This window comes from Rousettus aegyptiacus, unplaced genomic scaffold, assembly GCF_014176215.1.
Source record: "Rousettus aegyptiacus isolate mRouAeg1 unplaced genomic scaffold, mRouAeg1.p scaffold_m13_p_17, whole genome shotgun sequence".
NCBI lineage: Eukaryota > Metazoa > Chordata > Mammalia > Chiroptera > Pteropodidae > Rousettus > Rousettus aegyptiacus.
This window is the reverse complement of record NW_023416292.1, coordinates 5,744,889-5,766,916: the sequence shown is the minus strand read 5'-3', so window position 1 is coordinate 5,766,916 and position 22,028 is coordinate 5,744,889. Positions and strand designations below refer to the sequence as shown.

General features: G+C 50.9%; 1 protein-coding gene and 1 pseudogene across 4 annotated transcripts in view; both read left to right on the top strand.

Annotated features, from left to right (window-relative positions):
* PLXNA2 (plexin A2) overlaps nt 1-22,028 on the top strand; it is a 197,723-nt gene that overhangs the window by 142,085 nt on the left and 33,610 nt on the right. For 3 of the 4 annotated variants that reach the window (XM_016150253.2, XM_016150259.2, XM_016150256.2), the window contains exons 10-12: nt 1,674-1,874; nt 3,610-3,706; nt 6,997-7,187. In XM_016150253.2, the coding sequence (XP_016005739.2) occupies nt 1,674-1,874; nt 3,610-3,706; nt 6,997-7,187 (489 nt within the window). Of the gene's footprint in view, nt 1-1,673; nt 1,875-3,609; nt 3,707-6,996; nt 7,188-8,390; nt 14,093-22,028 lie in introns of those variants that run through there. The other variant, XM_036234462.1, reaches the window with a different exon arrangement.
* On the top strand, nt 4,471-4,570 carry LOC118613220 (annotated as a pseudogene).

The window sequence follows — 22,028 nt, the reverse complement described above, 5'->3', positions numbered from 1 at the left end:
AAGGAAAGTTAGAGACCTTTTTATCTGTCATGTTATTTTCTTATTCTTTGTCTACTTTCCCACAAACAATGACCAGGTGTCTACTACATATCAGAAACTGGGAAAGAATCTGGGAACACAGAGGTGAATAAGGTGCAGCCTAATCCTTAAGGCTCACAGGCCAGTGAGGAAGACAAGCCAACAGGAAGCTGCAGTTCTGAGGGCTAAATGTGACCACGGGAGAACATCCATAACCGGCTTGGAGGCCAATGCAAGGGAGGGGTCAGGGCCAGCTTTCCAAGAAGGAGATGCTGAGTTTGTAAACTAATTAATAGGTGATCACTAAAGAGGAGCCAAGGGGGATGCCAGAAGAAAGATGGGCTATAGGAGTGTTTTTCTGGTAGAGGGAAAAGCATCTTCAAAGGGCCAGAGATGGATGAGTGAGAGGTGAGTAAAGATGGCCCCTCGGAACTCATCTTAGGCTCAGTATGGCTGGACCCTAGTGCACAAGAACCACAGGGTAGGAGGTGGGCAGGGGCCAAGTCTCAAAGGGCTTGCACCTGAGGCCCAGAAAAAAGAAGTGACTGCCTAAGCCCGCACCATGAGTCAGAGGCCTGGCTTTCCCAGTTCCCATCAAAGGCTGTCCATTGCTCAACATTGACTGGGTAACTTAAAGCTCCTTACCAGGGATGGCCTCCCACATTAGGTGAGGGACAATTTACTGTTGGAGGCTGCCCCCCTCCTTACAGGAAGTTGAGCAATCCTGCCCCGCCCCCCGCCACCATGGTGGGGGCTACTTAATGCCGGTAGCACCCTCTGCAAGGTACACAAACAGTAACCCCTACACAGTCCCAATGCATCCTCTGAGAACCACCACAGAGGGGAGAGGATGGGGAGAGAGGTGCCTCCTTCCAGAGTTTCCCTAGCTGATCTCAGGAGACAGGAAATGATTGCATATGGAGGTGTCCTGACTGCTAGAGACTACTGGGCTCTGTCTTCCTTGGAGAAGGAGAAAATGAGCAGGGGATCCGGGCTGTGGGGAGGTGGTAATTTGTCTTCTGATTGAGAAACAGCATTTAGGAACAGAACTGAAGAAAATCAGTTTCTCAATCTCTCTCTCTCTCTCTCTCTCCTCTATCTCTCTCTCATGGTCCTTCCCGGAGCCCCTCCCCACGGAGACTCTTTTTTTGGTTTTGTTTCCCATTGCAGCGTGGCTGCCAGGGCTTGATCCACCTCCTGGAAAAGCCGCTCAGTGGGGCTGGGAGCTGAAGCGGCTGATAACAGGATGCCTGGGGCAGGGACAGTGTGAGGGGGGAAGAGGGGCTGGAGCTGGGGAACAGATGAATGAAACTGAGAGGTGGGGGTTCCTGGTTGGGGACAGGGATGCATGGAGCCTCCTTTATCCTGTGTCTCAGGAGATAAAATCCACAGCCTGCCACACCAGTTTCTGAAAATTAATTCCTGCGTTGTAACACACGCCCCAGATCAGGACAACTTATGGGATAGGGGTGATAGTATCAAAGGCCAGGGAGCTGAGACAGAGATTTCATTTCCCCTGCTGACTCCACGTGCCCCTAAATGAGATATATCCTGCTCCCGGGCAGCCCACCTCGAAACCCGAGGGCCTGGCCTGGCTCAGGTATGTAGGAAGGTATCAGCCAGGACAGACAGAGCCTCTACGCTTGCTCCCTCAGGACTGTCCCCAGCTGGTGCCCACGGAGGAGATCCTGATACCAGTCGGTGAGGTCAAGCCAATCACTCTTAAGGCTCGAAACCTGCCCCAGCCTCAGTCTGGCCAGCGAGGCTATGAGTGTGTCCTCAACATCCAGGGGGCCATCCACCGAGTGCCCGCCCTGCGCTTCAACAGCTCCAGCGTCCAGTGCCAGAACAGCTCGGTAAGAGGACCTGGGCTCGGGCACTGCCGGGAACAGAGCTATCTCTCCCCGCTGATCAAAGACTCAGCCTGGCCTGCCCCAGCTTCCGGAACCTTCCAGGTTCGTGGGCTGATCCTGCATGCCCAGGGACCGAGGAGCGGGCATGCATCCCAGGCCCCTCAGCCAGAGGCGAACAGGTCGATGGGATCAGAGGACACGGTGTCCTGTGAGATCCCCGATGGCATAAGTCGAGAGCTCTGTGCGCTTTCTGAGTTTAAGGAGCACCTCTTGGCCTTCGGCGAAACTTAAGCCAAAGACAACCGACTCCACCGCAGTCCCTTTCCCCATTCGGGGGGGTGGATGCACCGTGCAGGAGGAAAGCTGCAGGAGAGACGGACGAGCAGGAAGTAGAATGCGATGAGGGAAGACGGGAGGGGAGGAAGCAGAAGCAGTGACTTTCAAGAGCCGCAAGGGTTCAACCAATTCCGAATGCCAGACAGAAAGCTGAGGTGTTTAATTATAATACTAGCCCAGAGAAGATCTTTTTATCTGCCAACTCCCTGTCTCTGACTGTGGGGGGTCAGCTGGAGACGGGGGGTGACGTGACAAAGGTGTTGAGGGAAGCTAATTCGCCAGGGAGAGATAAAGAGAATCTGGACCTCTTATCAGGGAGCTGTCAGATTGCCGGGTCACAGAGGCGTGATAGAATTTGTAATTGGTGGAAGGCCGCCAAGCACGAGGGGAAGGCGGGATGAGGAAGAAACGGAGCACGACAAAGGGCGGAAGGCAGCGGGGCCGCCAGGGACGGGCCCTGAGCGCCGGAGCGCGGCCTCGGGCAGTCCCCGCACAGGGGATTCCCAGGGGTCCCCTTCGCGGAGGCACAGGGCCTGGGCCACAGAGAGGGGCTGCTTCTGAAGAGCGGGAAGGGCTTAAAAGTCCTCTGTGGGATCAGCTTGGGAGAGAGAGTCAACTGCTGACCACAGCTTGAGGCCTTTCATGGTAGGGCCGATCAGATCTGTGCCCAGAAAGCTCTGGGCACTCTTCCTAGTGGACCGTTGACCAAAGTAAAGCGGATGTGCGGAAAGAATGGGCCACCGCAGGGCCCGGCCAGCCGCGTTAGGCACGTGCTCTGCTCAAGGCTCCGTGGGGTTTACAGAGCGGCGCACGGACCTTCTGGAGAGACGAGACTTGCACATGAAAAGGTGCCAAGCAGCTCCTGAGAAGTGCTGGATTAAAGACAGAAACTGGCCACACCAGGGGACAGAGAGCTTGGGGGAGGGCTGGCAGGGATGTCAGGGAAGGCCCATGGGGAAGGGGAATCTGAGCTGGACTAGAAAGATACAGATGGGTTGACGGGTGGATGCCATCAGGAGAGGGAGCCGTTCCTCATGAGATGTGAACTGGGCAGAGGCACAGAGAGGGGCTGGGGTGGCTGCATTTGGAGGCAGGTGGAGAGCAGTGGAAGAGAAGGTCGGGGAAGAAGTTTGGATCTGGAAAGCACTGAACGCCAAGCTAAGGACTGTGTACCTCGTCCTGTTGGCAGAAGTGACTAGGGGTCAGGGCCAGGGGGCCACAGGGATATTTGAGCAGCACGTGCGGCTCCTCTGATTCTCCCTCTGCTGCTTTCTCGGCCCAGAGGGAACTGGAGTCCCTGGTTTCTTTCTGTGTAGTCCGGGTTCCCTGAGATGCCAGCAGCATTCCTGACCCCTGTGATAGAGAGCCCCACAAGTCACACGCCTCTGCCCCCTCCCCTTAGTACCAGTATGACGGAATGGACATCAGCAACCTGGCCGTGGACTTCGCCGTGGTGTGGAATGGCAATTTCATCATTGACAACCCTCAGGACCTGAAAGGTAAGTGGCTACTTCCCAGTCATTTTGATCTGTTCGTGACCTTGGAAAGACTGGGGCTGGAGGGATCAGAGCACTCTGGCTGCCCTGCCATGAATAATACACTCCTCTGTCAGCGGGACTCTTCAGAGGATCGAAAGCAACATTTGGAAGCATCAAAGGAGTCCCGTTGAACCCTGTTTTATTACAACCAGAGCATCCGCTGGCGGCTGCGGCTCATCATGGTTTTCTTAGGCTCCCGGAGACTTTGAAGTGTCTGTTGAACCTGACCTAGGAGAGCAGCAGGCAGGAATGTCCTGCCAGTTTCCCTGGAAATGGAAACATTGTTTCCGATCAGGTTCTGGTTCTCCTTTCTTGGCCTCATCCTTGCACAAAGAATGTTTCCGAGGCTGCTCTCGGTCCAGAGGTGGGTGGGAGGACCAGCCTGAAGACTCCAGCGCACAGCCGGGCCAGGATGCTCAGGACCGAGCTGGGCTGACACACGGGGGGCGCTCCCTTATTCATCATCCTGCAAACACATGTGCAGCTCGTCCTGTGTGCCAGGTAGGCATTGCCCATACAGCGAACACCAGCATCCCACCCTGCTCTCAGAAATGGCAGAAGTACCTCCAGTCTGATGAGTACTCACTGAGAGGCAGCCACTAAGTCATCGATCTGAGCTTTTCTTCTTTAATCCCCACAACAACCCTGATAGTTGTGTACTAGTATTATTCTCGTTTTATAGATAAGGAAGTTGAGCCCCAAAGAGGCTAAGACATGGACCAAGGGTGCTTGCTTTGCCACCACCTATACTAAAATTGAAACGATGCAGAGATTAGCATGGGGCACAGAGGTGATACACAAATTCACGAAATGTGTTAGATTTTATGACACAAACTTCGTGATATCACTTATATGTGGAATCTTAAAAAAAAAGTAAAAGTCATAGAAAAAGAGAGTAGAAAAGTAGATTGGTAATAGGTTGGTAATAGGGTATGGAGTTTCAGCTGTAAGATGAATAAAGTCTCAGGATCTAATGTAAAACGTGGTGACTGTAGTTGATAATACTGTGTGGTCTACGGACGTGTGTTAATTAAGTAGATGGGAGGAATCCTTTCGCCATGTGTACATATATCGAATCATCATGATGTTTGCTTTAAATACAATTTACGATTTTATTTGTCAATTATACCTCAATAAAGCTAAAAAATAGAAAAAGAAAGAAAAGCACCGACAGTCAGATCGTAAGCACCAAGACCTGAGCCAAGACAATCTAATTGCAGAGCTCACACGCCCAACCACGCCACCATCCACCCTGTGGCTCAGTCCACTGTGGGATGTGAAGCCGCCTCCCCCCAGAACCCAATCCTCGCACCGGGAGCCACATGTCTCAACACAGTTCCAGTAGCTGCGGCTGCCGCAAGCCTCTCCCTCAGCCTAAGGGTCACCCAGAGGGCACAGGGGGGGAGACCAAGGCCACAGTAGGGCCTACAAGTGCCCTCTAAGGGGCTGCAGCGCGAGGTCCCAGATGCCGCTGTGAAGATCCATGCCGCTTAGGCCGGGAGAAAGAGACCGAGCCAGGGAGATTTTTTTTTCTCCCTTTCCTTTTACCGAGGCCAAATTTTCTCAGCACTAGGAGATAGACATTTCCCCTGCTGAGGATCTGGGCTTGGTTCCCAGAGGTTGCCTTTGCGCCTGGAGCTTAGAGAAAAGCGGCCGTATCCCAGCTGTCACGTCGGAACCCTCCCTGTGGCCCACCCCGACTTTCACGCAGCTCACGCGTGCCCGGGGGCCGCACCTCCACGTGCGTCTCCTGCCCAGGGCCCGAGCGCTCCTGGAGACTACGCACCGTGTGGGGTGGAGAAGGCATCGTCGTCAGGGGCCTGGGCTCTAGACTCTAACTAACCGGGGTTCATATCCTGTCCCTTTCCTGTGCGGTATGTGAACTCAGACGAATTACCGCTCTTCTCGACGTTGTCATCCCGGCTTCCGCATCCGTGGGAGGAAGGAAAGGATGTCCTCCTCGCAGGGTCATCACAGGCCTCAAACGACATCTTAGATGTGGACCATTTGTGCTTAGTAACCAGTACTCAACGTGTCCTTGTCCGTTTTAAGGTTCCCATTTCCCGCCCCCTACCGTAAGAAGCCATAGGCAGGAGGATGTCTAAATCTAGTTTCTGCATCTGGGACTGAGGGATGCTTGACAGAGCAGAGGAACAGGATGAGGACCTACGGAAGGATAAAGAGTACGCCTCCCCTGAGGCACGCTGTCAGCCCTGAAAGTTTATGTCTTCTTGACCAGAGGAGTTGAAAAATCGCTTTCTGAGTCTTCTGCTTATGGAGAATTCTCCTTGAGACTCTGAGTTCAAAACACCATCAGACAACAGCTAAGCCGCAGGCTCACAAAACACAGTTCAGCTGCCTGGCCTGCCGAGGCCTTCTAAGTCAGGAAGGGGTGAGAGCAAAAGCACTGGATTCGCAGGCCCCAAAAGTGACCTGTTCAGTGGCCATTTTGTTTTCTCTGGGGACATCCTCCGTCCACAGGGGCCATGGACAGGACTATGCAGACCCTTGTTCCTGTCAGCTCTGCCTCGACTTCCAGCCACCTGGCCTTTCTTAAAGCCCCATCCTACTCCTCTCCCAGACCCACCAGGTCCCACTGTGGCGGGCAAGGTGTCCCTCTCTTCACAGGACCTAGGGCCAGCGGCTCAGCAAATCAGAATGTCAGGATCCCGGCTGGAGCTTAGTAAGCACCGAGAATCATTACTTCACTCTTTGAGCTTCGTTTTTATGTGACACAGGGAGATTAGTCCTGATCTCTTGTGACGAGGGCATCATGTGAGAGGAAGAGAGGCAGCAGCATGAGCACGTAGTTTGCGTTCAAAGAAAAGATAATACGCATGCATAGACCATCAGATACGTTGCAGGCATTGTGCTAAGAACTTAAACAAACATCTCATTCAAACCTCACAGGAAAACAATGGTTATCCTCCTGTTATAGATGAAGCGAACAAGCATCAAAGAGGCCAAATTCTTTGTCACATTTCTAGGAAGTGGCAAAGCCACAATAAAGACCTGATTCGATTCAATCTAGAGCCAGAACTTTTAAATAATAATAGTTTCTGTAGTGCCTTTAGACAACTGCTAAGAGGCTTGATTTATTATTAATTCTTCATCGATGATTCTTGCAATGCTAATGACGGTCATTGGCGTATTGCGTGGTTAGGGACGGTTTCCGTCACACCCGCGAGAAGAAGGTAAATTGTGAGAAGTCCTCTCCAACCCCATGTCTGACTGTCCTCCGCTCTTTACAGTCCACCTCTACAAGTGCGCGGCCCAGCGGGAGAGCTGCGGCCTCTGCCTGAAGGCCGACCGGAAGTTCGAGTGTGGCTGGTGCAGCGGCGAGCACAGATGCACCCTCCGCCAGCACTGCGCCGTCCCCTCCAGCCTCTGGCTCGACTGGTCCAGCCACAACGTCAAGTGCTCCAACCCCCAGATCACCGAGGTGAGCTCCCCAAGCTCCACGGCGGGATGGCATGGCCAGGAGCCAACCCCCAGACAGGGGCAGACAAGTGCAAGTTGAGCCTTTGCAGAAGAAATCTTGGCATGGGGTGCGTTTAATGTGGGGTGCGTAAAGCCTCTCGTGGGGGCTCGAGGCATAAGTGACACGTGTATAGAAGTGTGTCATGCTCGTGGACGAAAGTGTGTGCGCACGACAGGGAAAGCAGAGCCAGCGCAGCCTCCCTGCCAGGCCGGCCGGCCGGGCGAGCGGGGGACGAGAAATTGGCTGAATGGTAGGTGAACATTTCAGAAAGCAGGTTTTGCTTTTCTCAGCCGACATGTAATGTCGGGAGCTGAGAATTAGCTCAGAGTTGCGAAGTTGAAAACAGAAGAAAGTTAAGGCAGGCACCACATTAGCCACTGTGCCATTTCCCAGGGTGGACTTTCTATCCCAATCTGTTCGTGCATTTTAATGGAAAGAAAAAGAAATAGGTAATTAATTATCCTTAAAAAAAATATATATGATGTTTCCTGAATAGCAAATTGCAAAAGAAGATGAACAGATGATGTGAATGAAGATGCAGCTGCCGGGGTTTTGAATGGCCTGGGAGAGGAATAGTTGTATTCGACTTTGCTGGCATTATGTCCTCATCACTCTTCCCTGCTCCCTATTCACTGACTGTCACTTGTACGTTGAAACTAATTGCGCATTCCTCCTGGTGACGAGGAATAAAGGCCTGGGCAGGTACCAGGGAGGGGCTGCTCCTCTTCCGGCTCTTTCCTACGCAGATGCAGACGCACTGCCCCCTTCCCGGTTTCATTTTCACTACCGGCCAAAGAAAGCATCGCCGGCCCTCACCAAGTCACTGGGGCATCCTCATAATCATATCAGAGTTGCAGATCAGTAAAAAGAAAACCCTCAAGGCCAAATGAGTGTCGTTACTCTGTAGATGGGTTATTTAAAGAGCGAGCGCGTACTTATTTAGTGGGCTTCGTGGGCACTGTCTCATTTAATCCTCACAACCCCCACGGGGAGTAAATATTCTCACCTCCATTTCACAGAGAAAATGAGGCCCACGTTCACACAGCTGTTAAGTGGCAGAGCCAGAATTTTAGCTCAGATTTATTTAATTATAAAACCATTTTCTATGATTTTCCAAAAATAACATAAAACAAGAAGTATTGCTTTCCCTTCCTTTACACCCAGCATTTCGAGCTGGTAGAGATCAGATAGATGCCGTCCACCCACATGGCCGCGTATCCCAGGGGAAGCACCATGCTGTGGCAGAGTGACTTCTGCATCTCGGTCTTCGTGCATCCCAATAGGAAGCGTTATGAGAGTGGTGGACACTGCCCCTCAAAGACTGGGCTTCTTCAATCCCATTTCACTCTTGGAGGACGCCCGCGACGGTGCCTACTGACTCTCTCCTGTGCGTGCATTCTGCTGAGAAAGAGAACTTGCAGGGGCTGTTGGTGGTGCCCCAGCCTCTGCCCCAGACAGCCAGCTCCCTGAACTGCTCGGGGCTCCGTGCCTTCTCCCCGATTACAGTGATTTCCAGCAACTGTTGACCTGAGAACTTGCTCTGTTCTGTAATTCTTCTTGTTGATGCAGTTGTCGGTCTCTGCATCTCTGTGTTTGTGGCATTGGGGCACCTAAATTAGGCCTGGACTCACTTCCATCGGCACCTCCCATGTCCGCCATCCCCGGCTTCTGCCCCAGTCTCCTCTACTCCCTGTTGGCAGGGGCCCCTTCCCAGCCCGAAGGCAGGCTCCTTCCTGGGAACCTCTGCTTCTGCCGCCCCTGCTCATTGACCAGGGACGACAGGCTGCTCTGCTCACAGAGGACACCCAAGCTACACGATGCTAATTAACCCCCTGAGGTAATTAGGCCATAATTGATTTTCCCAGTGACTTAACAGCAGGAGCCGGAGGCCCCACGAGGTGGGGTCTCCTGTTGGTGTTTTTCAAGCAGAGACTGTGGAGAAATGAAAGAGCATCTTTTGGGAGAGACGAATCTATGCTGTGTCCCAGGCCTCTCTGGGGACATAATTCTGGACAGGACGTGTGGGAGGGAGGATCCAGGCCTGGAATATTTTATTCACTATTATCAGAAATATCCTCTTTCATTTTGCATCTCCAGCCCCCAGCCTATCCTCCTCTCCTGTAAAAGTCATTTTCAATTTTTTTAACTTTTAATTTTTGAAATAATCTCAGACTTAATAAAAGGTACAAAAATAGCACAAAGAACTTCTGCGTACCGTTCACCCAGATTCTCTAAAATTAACATGTTACATAACCACAGTACAATTATCAAAATCAGGAAATTAACACGGATACAATAATACCATCTACTATACATGCCTTGTTCATTTTGCCAATTGCCCCGCTGACGTCTTTTTTCTGGTCCAGGATCCAGTCCAGGGTTACATGTGACATCCCACAGTCAGGTCTCCTTTGTGCTCTAATCCTTAATCTTTGTCTTTCACGACCTTGACACCATTGAAGAGTGCAGGCCAATCGTCACGCAGAATGTCCCTCAATTTAGATTTGTCTGCTGCTTCTTCAGGATTAAATTCAGGTTATATATTTTTTTTGGCAATGAGTACTAAAAAAATGTAGAGTACCAGTCAAAAGCATGCAGGGGCCAACTAATTTGGCCCCCAGTGGCCTAATCTGGGGCAATTTGAGCAAGAATGTAAATGATACTAAGGGACTATATATAAGCAATGGACTAGAATAAGAATCTATGATTTTTATTAACATAAACAAATAAAAGAACAAATAATTCATAGAGGAGAAAGAAAGCTCATTTTTTTACTAGAATTCCAACTCAAATGTAGAAGGATTGATAGAAATAGAAAACCACCATTTAGCAAAATTCACAGTAAAAATTGTTTGAAGGAAGAGTTGGCCAATGAATGCTAAAACTGGTGGATGAAAGTATGATGAGAAATTGGATATTTGCACAGTCTCAAGCTATCTCCCCACAAGGTGCATATTAATTACAAGAGAAATAGTAACTTCACAGTGAAAAAACTTGACAGACACCACCTTAACAGAGCGATCGAAGTTAACCGCTAGGGATGGGAAAAATTGGCATCATGAGTGCACCAGGAAGAGTACGACCTCATTTCAAAGGCTTTTTTTTTTTTTTTTTTTTTTGCCCAAAATATACAATTCGTTAAGAATAGCTTTTAAGGCGAATCAACTCATTTTCTTTACCTCAGCTTTCTTGGCTAGTTCCTTGACACTAGCATTGATCTTTTTCCTAATAATCGGAATCGTATGAGATCCACGCCCTTCTATACACACCCGCCCTTGGCTCTGGCCCTTACGTGTCCCTCCCTCAGTGCGAGCCCACATCCAAACGCAAGCCATTTCCTGCAAAGATCCCTCCTGAGGGGTGAAAAGAGGAGGATGCTGTGCCGGCCCCATGAAGTCTGCTGGGGGCGCCAGAGTTTCCAGTGCTGGACACGGGCCTGGAATGGGCTCTGTCTTAAGGCGGGGGGCGCGGAGGATTGGGGTTCAGGGAAACCGATGCACTGCCCCTGAGCTAGTTCTACTGTAGGAAAAGGAGTGGACTCAAGCTTAGTTCAACAAACAGCTGTTCTTCCTTAACCCTTCCTTACTTTACTGTCTCCATGCCGACCAAGCCCATCCCTAGAGACCCATCTCTTATGGCAGCTTCATGTAGGACAAGTCTTACAGCCTATCGAATTTCCCAGTTTGCATAAACTTCAGGTTAGGACCCCCTCAGGACTCACCGTCTGCTGCTTCTCAGCCAGCCCGTGTTGTGATAATGACGCTGTCCCCCGTGGGAGGCATCCCAGGCTGCTCCCGCTCCAGCTGTCATCCCAGGCGTCCGTGCACGTGTCACCTGTTCAACCCCAGGAACAGGAGACGTGCAGAAGATTAGAAAGGCTGTGAGATCCCCGGCCCGTCACGTGTCTGTTCTCCCAGCATGAGCTTCAGGACCTGCTGGGACCTCGGAGAGGAGGACGTTATGAGCCACCAGCTAGAAAAGAAGGCCCAGAGGAAACATTTTCCCAGAGTGGGCAGTATCCAGCAGAAAGGGAAGCTCCATGTGTTCTTGGGAAGAGAAATTTAGGAAGGGTCAAGGGCTTTGGAGCTCACGTGACCGGGGTCTGCGCTCCAAGTGAGTGTGTTAATTTCTTAGGGCTGCAGTTACAAAGCACCACAAATTGGGTAGCTTAAACAACAGAAATTTATTTTCTGATGGTTATGGAGGCTAGACATCCAAGATCAAGGTGTTGGCAGGGTCGATTCCTTCTGAGGGCTGTGAGGAGAATCTGTTCTGTGCCCCTCTCCTGGCTTCCAGTGGTTTGTGGAAATCATCGGCGTTCCTTGGCTTGTAGAAGCATCACCTCAATGTCTGCTTTTATGTCCACATGTGTTCTCGGCATGTGAATGTCTGTCTCCATCCCCCTCCTTTTATTTTCCAATAAGGAGCCCAGCCATATTGGATTAAGGTCCACATGAATTTTAATTCATTTTAACTTGACTACCACTGTAAAGACCATATCTCCAAACAAGGCTCCATTCTGAGGTCATGAGAATTTAGGCTTCAACAAATGAATTTGATGGGGAGGGGTGATAAAAATCAACTCATAACAGAGCATTCTGAGAAAAAGGAAGAGATACCATAATTCTAAGGAAATTAATTCACCCATTAAATATTCACTTAGTGAGTGACTACTGTATGCAGTGCACTGTGCTAGGCTTAGAAGTTATCACAGGATAAATTAGTCTTGGTTGGGGGCAGGGGAATGCTGCCTCTCCCTGCAGGACCCAGCCTGTCTCTGAATACTAGCCTCTTAGAAGAGGCTGGAAACAGCTTGCCCTGCAGGCCACTCTGCTTCCTCCAAAGGGCCTGAGATATAGCCTTCTAATCTACACCCTTTTGCAGTCGTTTCCTATTTAGAAAAAGGAGTAGGGCAGGGTCCTGTGCCTCCACACCCAACAAGGACACAAAACCCCAGGCCAGGGACATGGACAGATGAGCCACATCCTAGTTCTGAGAGTCTTAGTAATAATAGTTTTTCTTTAACAAGAGTCTACTGTGTGCCAGTACCTTTGTACTTTGCCTACCAACTCCTAAGGATCCTGCAAAATGGCTATAATTATCTTCACGTAAGAGCTGGGGAAACAGTGCTTACGGAAATAAATAATTTGCTGAAAGTCACACATCTGGCTGGTGGCGAAACAAACTTAAAACCAGGGCCTCTGACTCCAAAATGCAGACTCTCCCACCACGCCATGTGACCTCTCTTGGTCAGAGGGATGGAAGGGTATTCCCTAGCTATACACTTCACCCCACCCCAAGTGTACCAAAAATACCTGGGCTCCAGGTCAGAATCCTCTTGGAGATGCTGGACAAACAGGGAACATTGGCTACCCTTTGTATTGAGACTTAAAATAACCTTCACCTATTTTCCTAAACATAATTAGGTCCACACATATTCCTATGAGTGGCAGGTAAAAAAGGAAGAGCATTTGGGGTGCATTTAAGCTTAGGATGAGCACTTCTTGCTCGTCCAGGGTAAATGTAACTTTAATTATATGTATTTCTTAAAACTGCCATACTCGATGTGATTGGTTTCTGGTTGTGTCTATCCGTGGGATCATTGTTAAGGTGAAAGTCGGAAACTCCCTAGGCTAGTGGCTCTGACTTCTCAAGCATCTCAGCCTGGAGGGAGAGCCGAAAGGGTAGGGCCCAAGAGGTTCACGCCTGCAGGTGAGGGAGGTCAGGCGGAAGTAATGGCAAACCGGGTCTTAACTACAAGGGATGAATCCCTAGTGCTGGGGTCCTCAGAGAGTGACCAGGAACTTACCACCAGTCGGGTACCAGAGAATGTTCCCGTGTGTTTCTGAAGTCGCCGGCCACATTGCCCAGTAAGGGCACGCTCCTGCCAGGCCCCACGGATACTGGTTCTGCAGTTATCTCTCCATTGACCACCTTGTAGTTTTCACTTGATAAATTTTTCAACTTCAATAACTTTTAAACACCTCATTAGTTGTAACTGGGAAAGAAAACCCTTTGTAGAGAACCACATACACTGCCTTCCGCAACCAAACCTAAATAGTTGTTGATGCGATAGTCTTTTGAGATGTTCCATCACTCTTGCTTCCTCCTGCTCTCTATTTACCCTAATAATTTAAAGTAGATTTCTCTCCCGCTGGATTCCTTCCGATGCAATTGCATCTGTGAAACTGTTTGGGGAGCTGGACATTTACAAGTATTTGTCTGTAAGGCTGCACCAAATCTCTGCAGGAAAGGCCAAAAGCCAGCTGGCCAGGGCCAGAGTGACTCGCTGCAAAGTTCCCAACAAGTAAATAAATAAGTCAGCCAGCTTTCCTGAGGAACGAGTCAGTACTCCGATCTCCGTTCATTTATTTGCAGGCCTCATTAATATAACATTGCTGCAACAAACAGCGGACGAGGGATGATGTCAAGATGAATAATGGAGTTGCTCTGCTGAGATAACAATTAGGTTTTGAATGTACTATCAGCTAAGATAGAGCCAGCAAGGATTCACGTTGGGTAGGAGAGCTGGCTCCGCCAGATTCCTGCAGAGCCCTCAGCCGGGCTCTAGCCTACTGTGAAGCGTGTACACACTCATGCACGTACGTGAACGCACACACATGCACGCACCAAGTTGGAAAAGAAGGTGTCAGTTCGCCATCTTGGATCAGCATCTGAGTGTCTTTGGGATCCAAGATGGGATCAACATGTACAGGCACAAGCTGGCATCCCTGTTCCCTAGTCAGGAAAACACTAAGCAACAGGAAAGGAGTAAGTAGATTAGTCAGAAGAGTATTTGCTGTCTACTCATCCGAGACTTGGCCTCGTTGGCTTGTCCTGAGGTAGAACCTTCCTGATCCCAGTCTCAGATGGAAGAGCTTTAATACAAAGACCATCATTGACTTCTCTGGGATCCCCTTCTTGGCTGCCCTGAGAGGCTCTGAGGTCAGTCTCTCCTGTATCCTCTTAAAAACCCAGTCTATGCTGCCAACAGCCTACTGGGACCATGGCAGGCACAGCAAAGGCCCATCAGAAAGGCCGCCTACACTGCTGGGATATCTCCCCACCAGCCACTTCCCTTCCACAAGTCAGACAGTCCCCCCTTGAGTCCCCTCCAAGAGTGATGCCCAGAGGCTCTACCTGCATAGGATGCTTGTAAAAACAAAGCCACTTTTCCTCTGGACCTCGGCTAGCCTGGCTTGTGCCCAGATTTCTTATTCATATAAGTAACAGTCACTGAATGCTTACCTGGGACCTAGCATTGCCCTTAGCACCCCAGGTATGTTATCTCATTGTCACCTTACAACAACTTTTGTGAGGTAGAAGCTGTTATTGTCATCAGCCCCATTTTATAGATGAGGAGACCAAGGCTCTGTGCAGTGTGATAGCTTTCTTGAAGCCACGCTGCTAATAAATTTTTAAACTAGGCATTAAGCCTAAGCTAACGGACTCTAGAGCCCATGTTTGACCAGCAGGCCGTCATTAGCATCTCTCCTAGGCTCACTTAGCTCTCACCCCACAGGGCTGGAGGACGGGAATGTGCTGGCTGTAGCCTGCTGCAGAGATGGGAAGAAAGCCAGGAGTTCCCACTCCCAGCATCGTTTGGGGAGATTGGACAGGCACAGGGAGAGATGACAAAGGGACAAGGCCAAGGAGGGAGCGGGGGTGGACATTCATGAGGATGGGGCAGGGAAGAGGGAGGAGGGGAGCTGAGAGGTTGAGAGACAGCAGTGCCCAGCAAAGTCGGCTCTAGAGCTTCTCGGAAAGCAGAAAGTGCGGCCTTAGCCAAGGGAAAGGGGCTGCGGGACCTAGCAGAGGGGACCCAGGAACAGACGTCGCCTGAGTTCCCGTGCTTGATGACATGGGCACTTCTCCCAGGGCGAAGGGTGGTCCACTTAGGCGGCGGCGTGTAGAGGCTGAGAGCGTAGGTTACGTAGGCCCGCCTGGCCTCTGCCACTCACTGTGTGATCGTGAGGAAGTTGCTTAACTTCTCTGGAACACTATTCCCCATCCATACAATGGGACTGATAATAGCTTATTTTGAGCTCATAGTGAGAAAAAATAGAAAAAGACCTTGGCACAATTCCTGGCTCATGATAAATGCTTAATAAGTGAAAAAATGGTTAGCTATCATTATCAGAATCTTCAATTCCAAGGCCAATGCCCCGTTTCTGTATTCTCTCCCATCAAGTCTATCAGACAGGAGATATAACCAGGGGAAGACAGGGCCTCCAGGATGGGGGCCAGGCTTTGGGAGGCTACCACCAACAAGGGGTCCTTCTCTGAATCCTCAGACCCCAACCCTGTGGGAGGCCCCAGCTCTGCACCTGCAGGGATCCCAGAGCCCCGGGCATGGCCCACCCGCTCTCCCCAGGCTGCCGAGCCCCTGGGCCTTCAGCGCCTCCCACTCCCTCCCCAGTGCAGCCCCTCAGAGCTCCCAGGCTGTAATTAATCGGCTGCATCTGCTCTCGCCCTTGGGCAGCTTCGTGGCACATTTCCCTCCGAACTGTTCAATTAGTGGCTGTAAGAATCAGGGCGAGTGAAGCATCACGGCGGCTGTTTTCCAGGTCATGGCACCCACGGTGAAAAACAAACATGACAGAGTCTGGCAGGAATGCAGATTTGGCTGGGGTGCTTAGGCTCAGGGCAGGGTTCGCTTGGGCTATGCTGCTGGCAGGTGGGGTCTTACTCGAGTAGATAGGAAAGTGGCTCTCCAAACCTGCAGACTTGGAGGGGACCCAGCAGAGGACGGGAGTCCCTTAGTTTTCTACCATCGGCACGTGCCAGCCTCACCTCGCATCCTTCTGGCCTGCTCATCCCGGCCTAAAGAAAGAGAGAAAGAAATAGGTGGCCATCATGCGGACTAGCCCCTTTACATCCGGGCATGGTCAGTGACTGCTTACGGGGCAGAGTTTAGGGCCGCTGGGCTGAGCCCTGCACCCTAATGTGTTTCCCATATTTTCCTTCCGAATCCTGCAAATAGACAAACATTTTATTCCACAGCCACTTAAAAAGCCTATACTCCTAAGGCAAGGTAATAGCACATCTTAATGTCCTATTAAGATGCAAGTAAAGATTTCTTTAGGGAGGAGGGACGAGCAAGGGCCAGCCTGGTTAATGTGTAGGTGGCAAGGGAAGGGAAGTCACCTGCGCAGGCCCTCCTTACTGCACGTTGTCCAGGCCTCTGCTCTAACCGACCTGGAGTCATTACACTTTCAGAGGATGTGTGGAAATCTGAAGCCCAAAGAAAAGCATCCGAAATGATCAAAGGGTTTAGAGACAAGATTTTCCGACAGAAGGCTAACAGAATCGTAGAAGCGCAGGCCAGGGGTGACTTAATTGCTGTCTTCAGTATGTGAAAGATGTTTGATGAGGAGGCAGCTGTTCAGTCTTCCATTCGATGAGGAATCACACCAGAAATTGGCTTAAATGAAAGTAAGGGAGATTGCAGGGAGAGCTTCGCCAGGACTCCGATGTTAAAACACCGCATCACCTTTGTGCTTCCAGCCGTCATGAGAGAACACAATTTGTTCTAGAATTTGGTGGAAAGCAGCGTTTCCCAGTAACGGAGAACTGGGGATGTATTCCTGACGGCTGCTCAGTTCCAGGCAGTATGCTTGGTATGAGGTTGCTAAGCAAAGGCAAGGGAGTCTCTGTCTCAGGATAGTTGTTGTCTAAATGAGCCGAGAAGCAGTTACCATCCCGGTGGGCGCTGCTGTCCTGGGGTGTTCACAAGGGCAGTGGGAGTGTGGGAGAGAGGTGCCGCTAAATCTGTCGTGGGGGGCAGAGGAAGCCTCACTGAGCGGGCGTCCAGCAGCAGAGCCTCTCATACGGGGTACGCGTTTGTCAGTCAGCACGCTTGTCGGGCACGTCCAACGCACATGGACTTTAGGCCCTCTAGCTGTGGGCACCCTCAGCTCTCCCCGGAGCACACAGGTATTCAGGAGAGCTCAGCGGAAGCACAGGGGCGGGGGAGGGCCCAGCAAGAACCGAGGGAAGACCCTCACTGCCCCCATCACACCACTCAGCAGCATCAGCTCCTTCTGGGCCCCTCTCTCCCTCTTCCTCTACTTCTGGCTCTCACCCCAAAGGCCAGAAGAGACTTTTGGCAGATTTCTGGTCCACAGTATAATATGTGTCGCAAAGCATGGTGCTGAAATTAGTCAATATCTAAAGGTCTTCCCAGCTTTCTTTATAGGTTTTCAGCTTCTTCGTCTCTCTGCATACCCCCACTACACACCCACCCACCCCCCCCACACACACAGGCATACACCCAAAACTGTCCAACCATTTGTTTGTGTGGGTGTCTCATTCAGAATTACTTTCTTGAAAGAATTCATTGCGTTCATTGTGATGTGCTGTGCCTACCCCAGACTGGCTAACAGCCAAGGGAAAAAGAAGTGGCAGAAGGGAAGAAGGAAAGGACAAAGACCATTTTAGCTAAGACCAGTGTCCTCCCAAGTTTATTCTGGGAGAAAGGGTGATGTCCGGCTGAGAACACGCTTCTGTGCAGGGCCCAGAATCCACCAAAACCCAGGCCCTGCCCTCGGCAGCTCGGCCACTCCCTGCCAGCTCTCAGGCTGCGGGCCACCCCTCAGACTTTCTCTGGTCAGCCCATGAGCGGCTCCCTCTCCCCAGGTCACCGCGGCATCTAAGCTATATGTTCCCTGGTCCACGTGTCCTCTTTCCAGATCAACCATGTCTAAGCTCCCGACCAACGCCACCATCCCATGTTTTTGTGATCTAGGAAGGCACAGGTGCATCAAGCGTTGCTCTCTAAACTGCCATCATGTTAGGGACTTTCCAAAATGTCATCTCACTTAACCTTCACAACATCCCCGTGAGGCAAGCATCATTATCTGTTTTCTGATAACTGAGATAACCTTCTGATAACCTTCACTGAGATTGAAGGTCACATAGCCCATAAGTGTCAGAGCTGGAATTCAAGTCTATCTGACTCTATAGGCTGCTCTCTTCCTGCTGCAGACACTGCCCGAGCATCAGATGGTCTCCCAACCCCGTAGCAGCCAGCAGCCCAAGAGCCGTCTGAAACTGGAAGCTAAGACATGTGGATCTGGCTGCCATCCTGGCCATACCTTTTCCCCTTCGTCAGTGGGGGGATCTATATAACTCCCCCCGCCCTCTCACCTCACTTCTTCTGTAGCCCCACAGCGCCTTCCAGATCTGCACACAGTAGGTGTGACTCCACCAACTTGCCTCTTGCAAACCCATGTGGAGTAGCCATACTTGGCTCTGGAGAGAACCAAATTCTGTGGGTGCTCTACTGGGTGACGTGCAATCTGATGCTGCTTTTAAGAAGAGCCTTGGGGTCAGTCTCCGGAGTAGCTTGGGACCCTGCAGCCGCCTGGTCTGCGGCAGTGTCCTGACGGGATCCTGTTCAGTTTCTCTCTGGAGAATAGATCCTTTTCCTTCAAGCCCCACCTCTGTAGCCTCTCCCCAACACTTGGTCCTGGGGAGAAATGAGGAAAGCAGGATGCCTCGGTTTTTACCACTCCAGGCCACCACGCTGACACCAAGGCCCTTATGCTCATTCTCACATAGAACCCCTCAGTGGCGGGGGATGTGTCCTACAGGATACTTTCCTTGGTTCCTTTGCACTCTGAGCCCAGATCTTCACCTTGGCTCTCTCTGATTTGTAGGTTGGGGGAGAGCAGGTGACATGTGCAATGTCACAGAGATTTTAAAGTGCAATGTGTACAGGAACCACTCGTATCTGGGGAGAACACGGAGGACATGGTACGGGATGGCCGATGTGACTGAAGAAATAAAGGACAAGTGCCAGGCCAGGGATTAGGGACTTTGCCTTGACAGTGGTCATTGGAGGTTTTTAGAGCAGGCGGTCAATAACCTGATCAAGTATGTGTTCATGAAGGTGACCCTGGCGGCGTGAGGAAGTTAGATCTGATAGAAGAAGAGCATGGGAGTCCTTGCAGTTGGTGTGGGCGAGTCGTGATGGAGCCCTGCTTTTCACCTGCTCTGGAACACAGAGCACAGATTCAAAAGACACCTGGGAATAAGGAAAGAGTGGCTGGTGGCCGTATTTGTTACACGTGGCAGGTGAGGGAAAGGAAACGGTTGAAGGTTCTCGCACGTTTCCTGGTGGATGCACAGTGACTCTGTTAACCTTGAAGAAGAATCTGAGAGGATAATCAGGTTAGAGGTGGAAGGAGGAAAACCGAAGAGTTCGTTTTTAGACATGGTGCAATTCGAGGGGCATACACGTGGAAGTGGCAATGTCCAGTAGCAATGGGATATGTGCATGTGCTGCTGCTCGAGAGAGAGGTCTGAGCCAACGACGTAGACTTGGAAGTCATCAGCAATGGAGGCTTTGGGAGTCCTCTTGCAAATCGGATGCTTCCCACCTCATCTATGTTTTGGAAATCCAGACTTTCACACATCAGTTTTGTTTTAAGCAAGGAAGATGTAAGCTATGTCCCTTGAAAGCCTCGGGGCATGACAGCTGCCGAGTGTCACGATCTCCAAACTCCTTTGCCACCTACTCCAGGTGCTGGCAGCGTAGCATATAGCGCGTGCCATGTGGGAAAGAAGACCCACGTGGACCCGGCGTTCCCAGGTGCTTTCCGATCACCCAAGAGGACTCTGGTTCTCCAGGTTTGGATGCCAACAGCTGGTAGCTGGGTTAGAAGGGATCAAGCTGGTGTCTCCACACCCGCAAACTACCTATCCCTTTGACATGTTTCTTCATGCCAAGATTATAACTCTTGCTAGTAATTTAAAAAAAAAAAAAAGTCTTTCCTCTCTACACGGTAAGCTGGCTTATGCTTCTGAGGCCATGATCATGTCTCTTACCCCGACCCTCGAATATGGGAGGGGACTCTACAGTGATTTACCGGCAGGAGGAAGCTGCCTCGGGAGCCTGCCAACACCCCCGTGCACCCACAATACCATCCCCACATGCTACCTGCAAGACAGAAATATTTTTAGGCTTTCCAGAAAAAAAAAAAAATTATTTCACAGTTTTTTTGAAAGGTTGTAATTAACTGCAGTGAGCAAAAGAATGTATTTTTAAAAATAAAAGTGGGGGGAAGGAGAGTGAGCCAATCACCACAGTTTTGTCAGTTCCTTTTGGAAGGTGGGTTCCTGCCATCTAGGTGGCTGGGGGGACGGGGGGGAAGGGGCCAGCTGAGCCCATTCCCACCAATCGAAGGAGGGCCCGGTGCTCAAGTTTGCTCAAAGCACATTCTTTCCTACCGCTGCTCTCCTGCGGAGTAATGGAAGAAGCCCCTTCCCTGCTCCTCATTAATAAGGGTCCGTCTTGCAGAGCCCAGGAGGCCCGGGTACCTGAGGAAACTGTGCCAGGGGAGAGTGGGACAGCCAAGATCGAGGGCTGGTTATTTTTAGAATCCTCAGGGACAGAAAAGCTGTGGGCTACCAGTTCCTCATGCCATCTCCAAATTGTCCTGCCTTCCCCTTACACTCGTACCAACACGCAGAGATGCCTCTGAGCCCGTCCACTATCCCTCCCTTGATTTATTTCACGGATCTTGTTGATTTATTTTCATAAGGTGGGATGATTTATTCCTAGAAAAGAGAGTCAGAGCCGTAGACAAGGTGGCTTGGGCGGAATGAATCCCCGGATGAGAGTGTTCAGGGCCTGGCCTGGCAAGGAAAGAAAGAGGCTGCACCATACACGGCCTGCAGAAGAGGCTGGGCGGTCGGGAGTTTGAGTTCGGGCTGTGCAGCCCACCTACCAAGAGCCCGGGCGTCAGCTGGGCAGCGTGGGAGGAAGGCCCGTCCTGGTCCTCATCGCCACCATCGTCTCTTTTCTGCCCACTGTCACCTGGGGATTTATGACCAAGTTGGTGGCAGAAGTCATGGTGCCCACATCACAGGAAGAGAGCAGGGTCCGGCTGGGCGAGGTGGGAGGTGGAAGGAGTCTCCAGGGCCTTTAACAGCATGTCCACCTGTACTCACCTGTCACTGTGCCCTGCAACACACTGCCTCCACTGCCCAGTGGGCACTCTGCCAGCACATGCAGGGCTAAGACTCCCCAGAGGGGCCCGAGGACGGAAGGGCCCAGGGCTGCATCTCTCTGCCCTGGGGCTCCGTCTGAGAGAATCTGGTGAGCTCTTGGCCTTGACCAACCCCCCTTCCTTCTCTTCCTCCTCACATCTGTCTTCCCTCTCTAATGGTATAGTGGAAACAGCCCTGGACTTTCTTACAACTGTGTGTACGGGTTGCACAAGCATCTTAGAATGAGACATTCCAGGTCCCCGTCTAGCTCTGACATTCTTTGTTCCTGCTTAGGACTGAGTTCTTGTCAATTTCCTTCTACTTCGGGTAACTATGGATCACAAAGTGTGAACTTACTGGCATCTGTGGGCTGCCGGAGAGCTGCATTTCTCCAAGAGCCTGACTCGCTCCCAGACAGAAGTTTATACCTTGAGAGAGGCCAATCCCATGCTTCCTTTTCCTGTTGGGTCGGAGCAAAATGAGACAGTCATCATTCGGTGACTGAGTTAAGTTACCCTTAATTCTAACAGGAAGCCAGCAAATTTTGGGAAATTGTAGTCTCATTTTGCTCCTAGCATGCATCACGGGATGTTTTTCCAGAACAGTGTCACATCCACTTTGATCATCCCCCTGAGCAGTACCTAACTGAGGGCTCCTCCGGGCTCCCACAGGTTTCTCTCTGAATCCACCTTATTACTGTGTACCCAGCAACAGCATTATTTATGGCCTCCTTTATCTATTCCTCTTGACCAAAGTTCCTTGAGGACACATTTCCTGTGTATTTATCAGCACATCCACACACAGAGA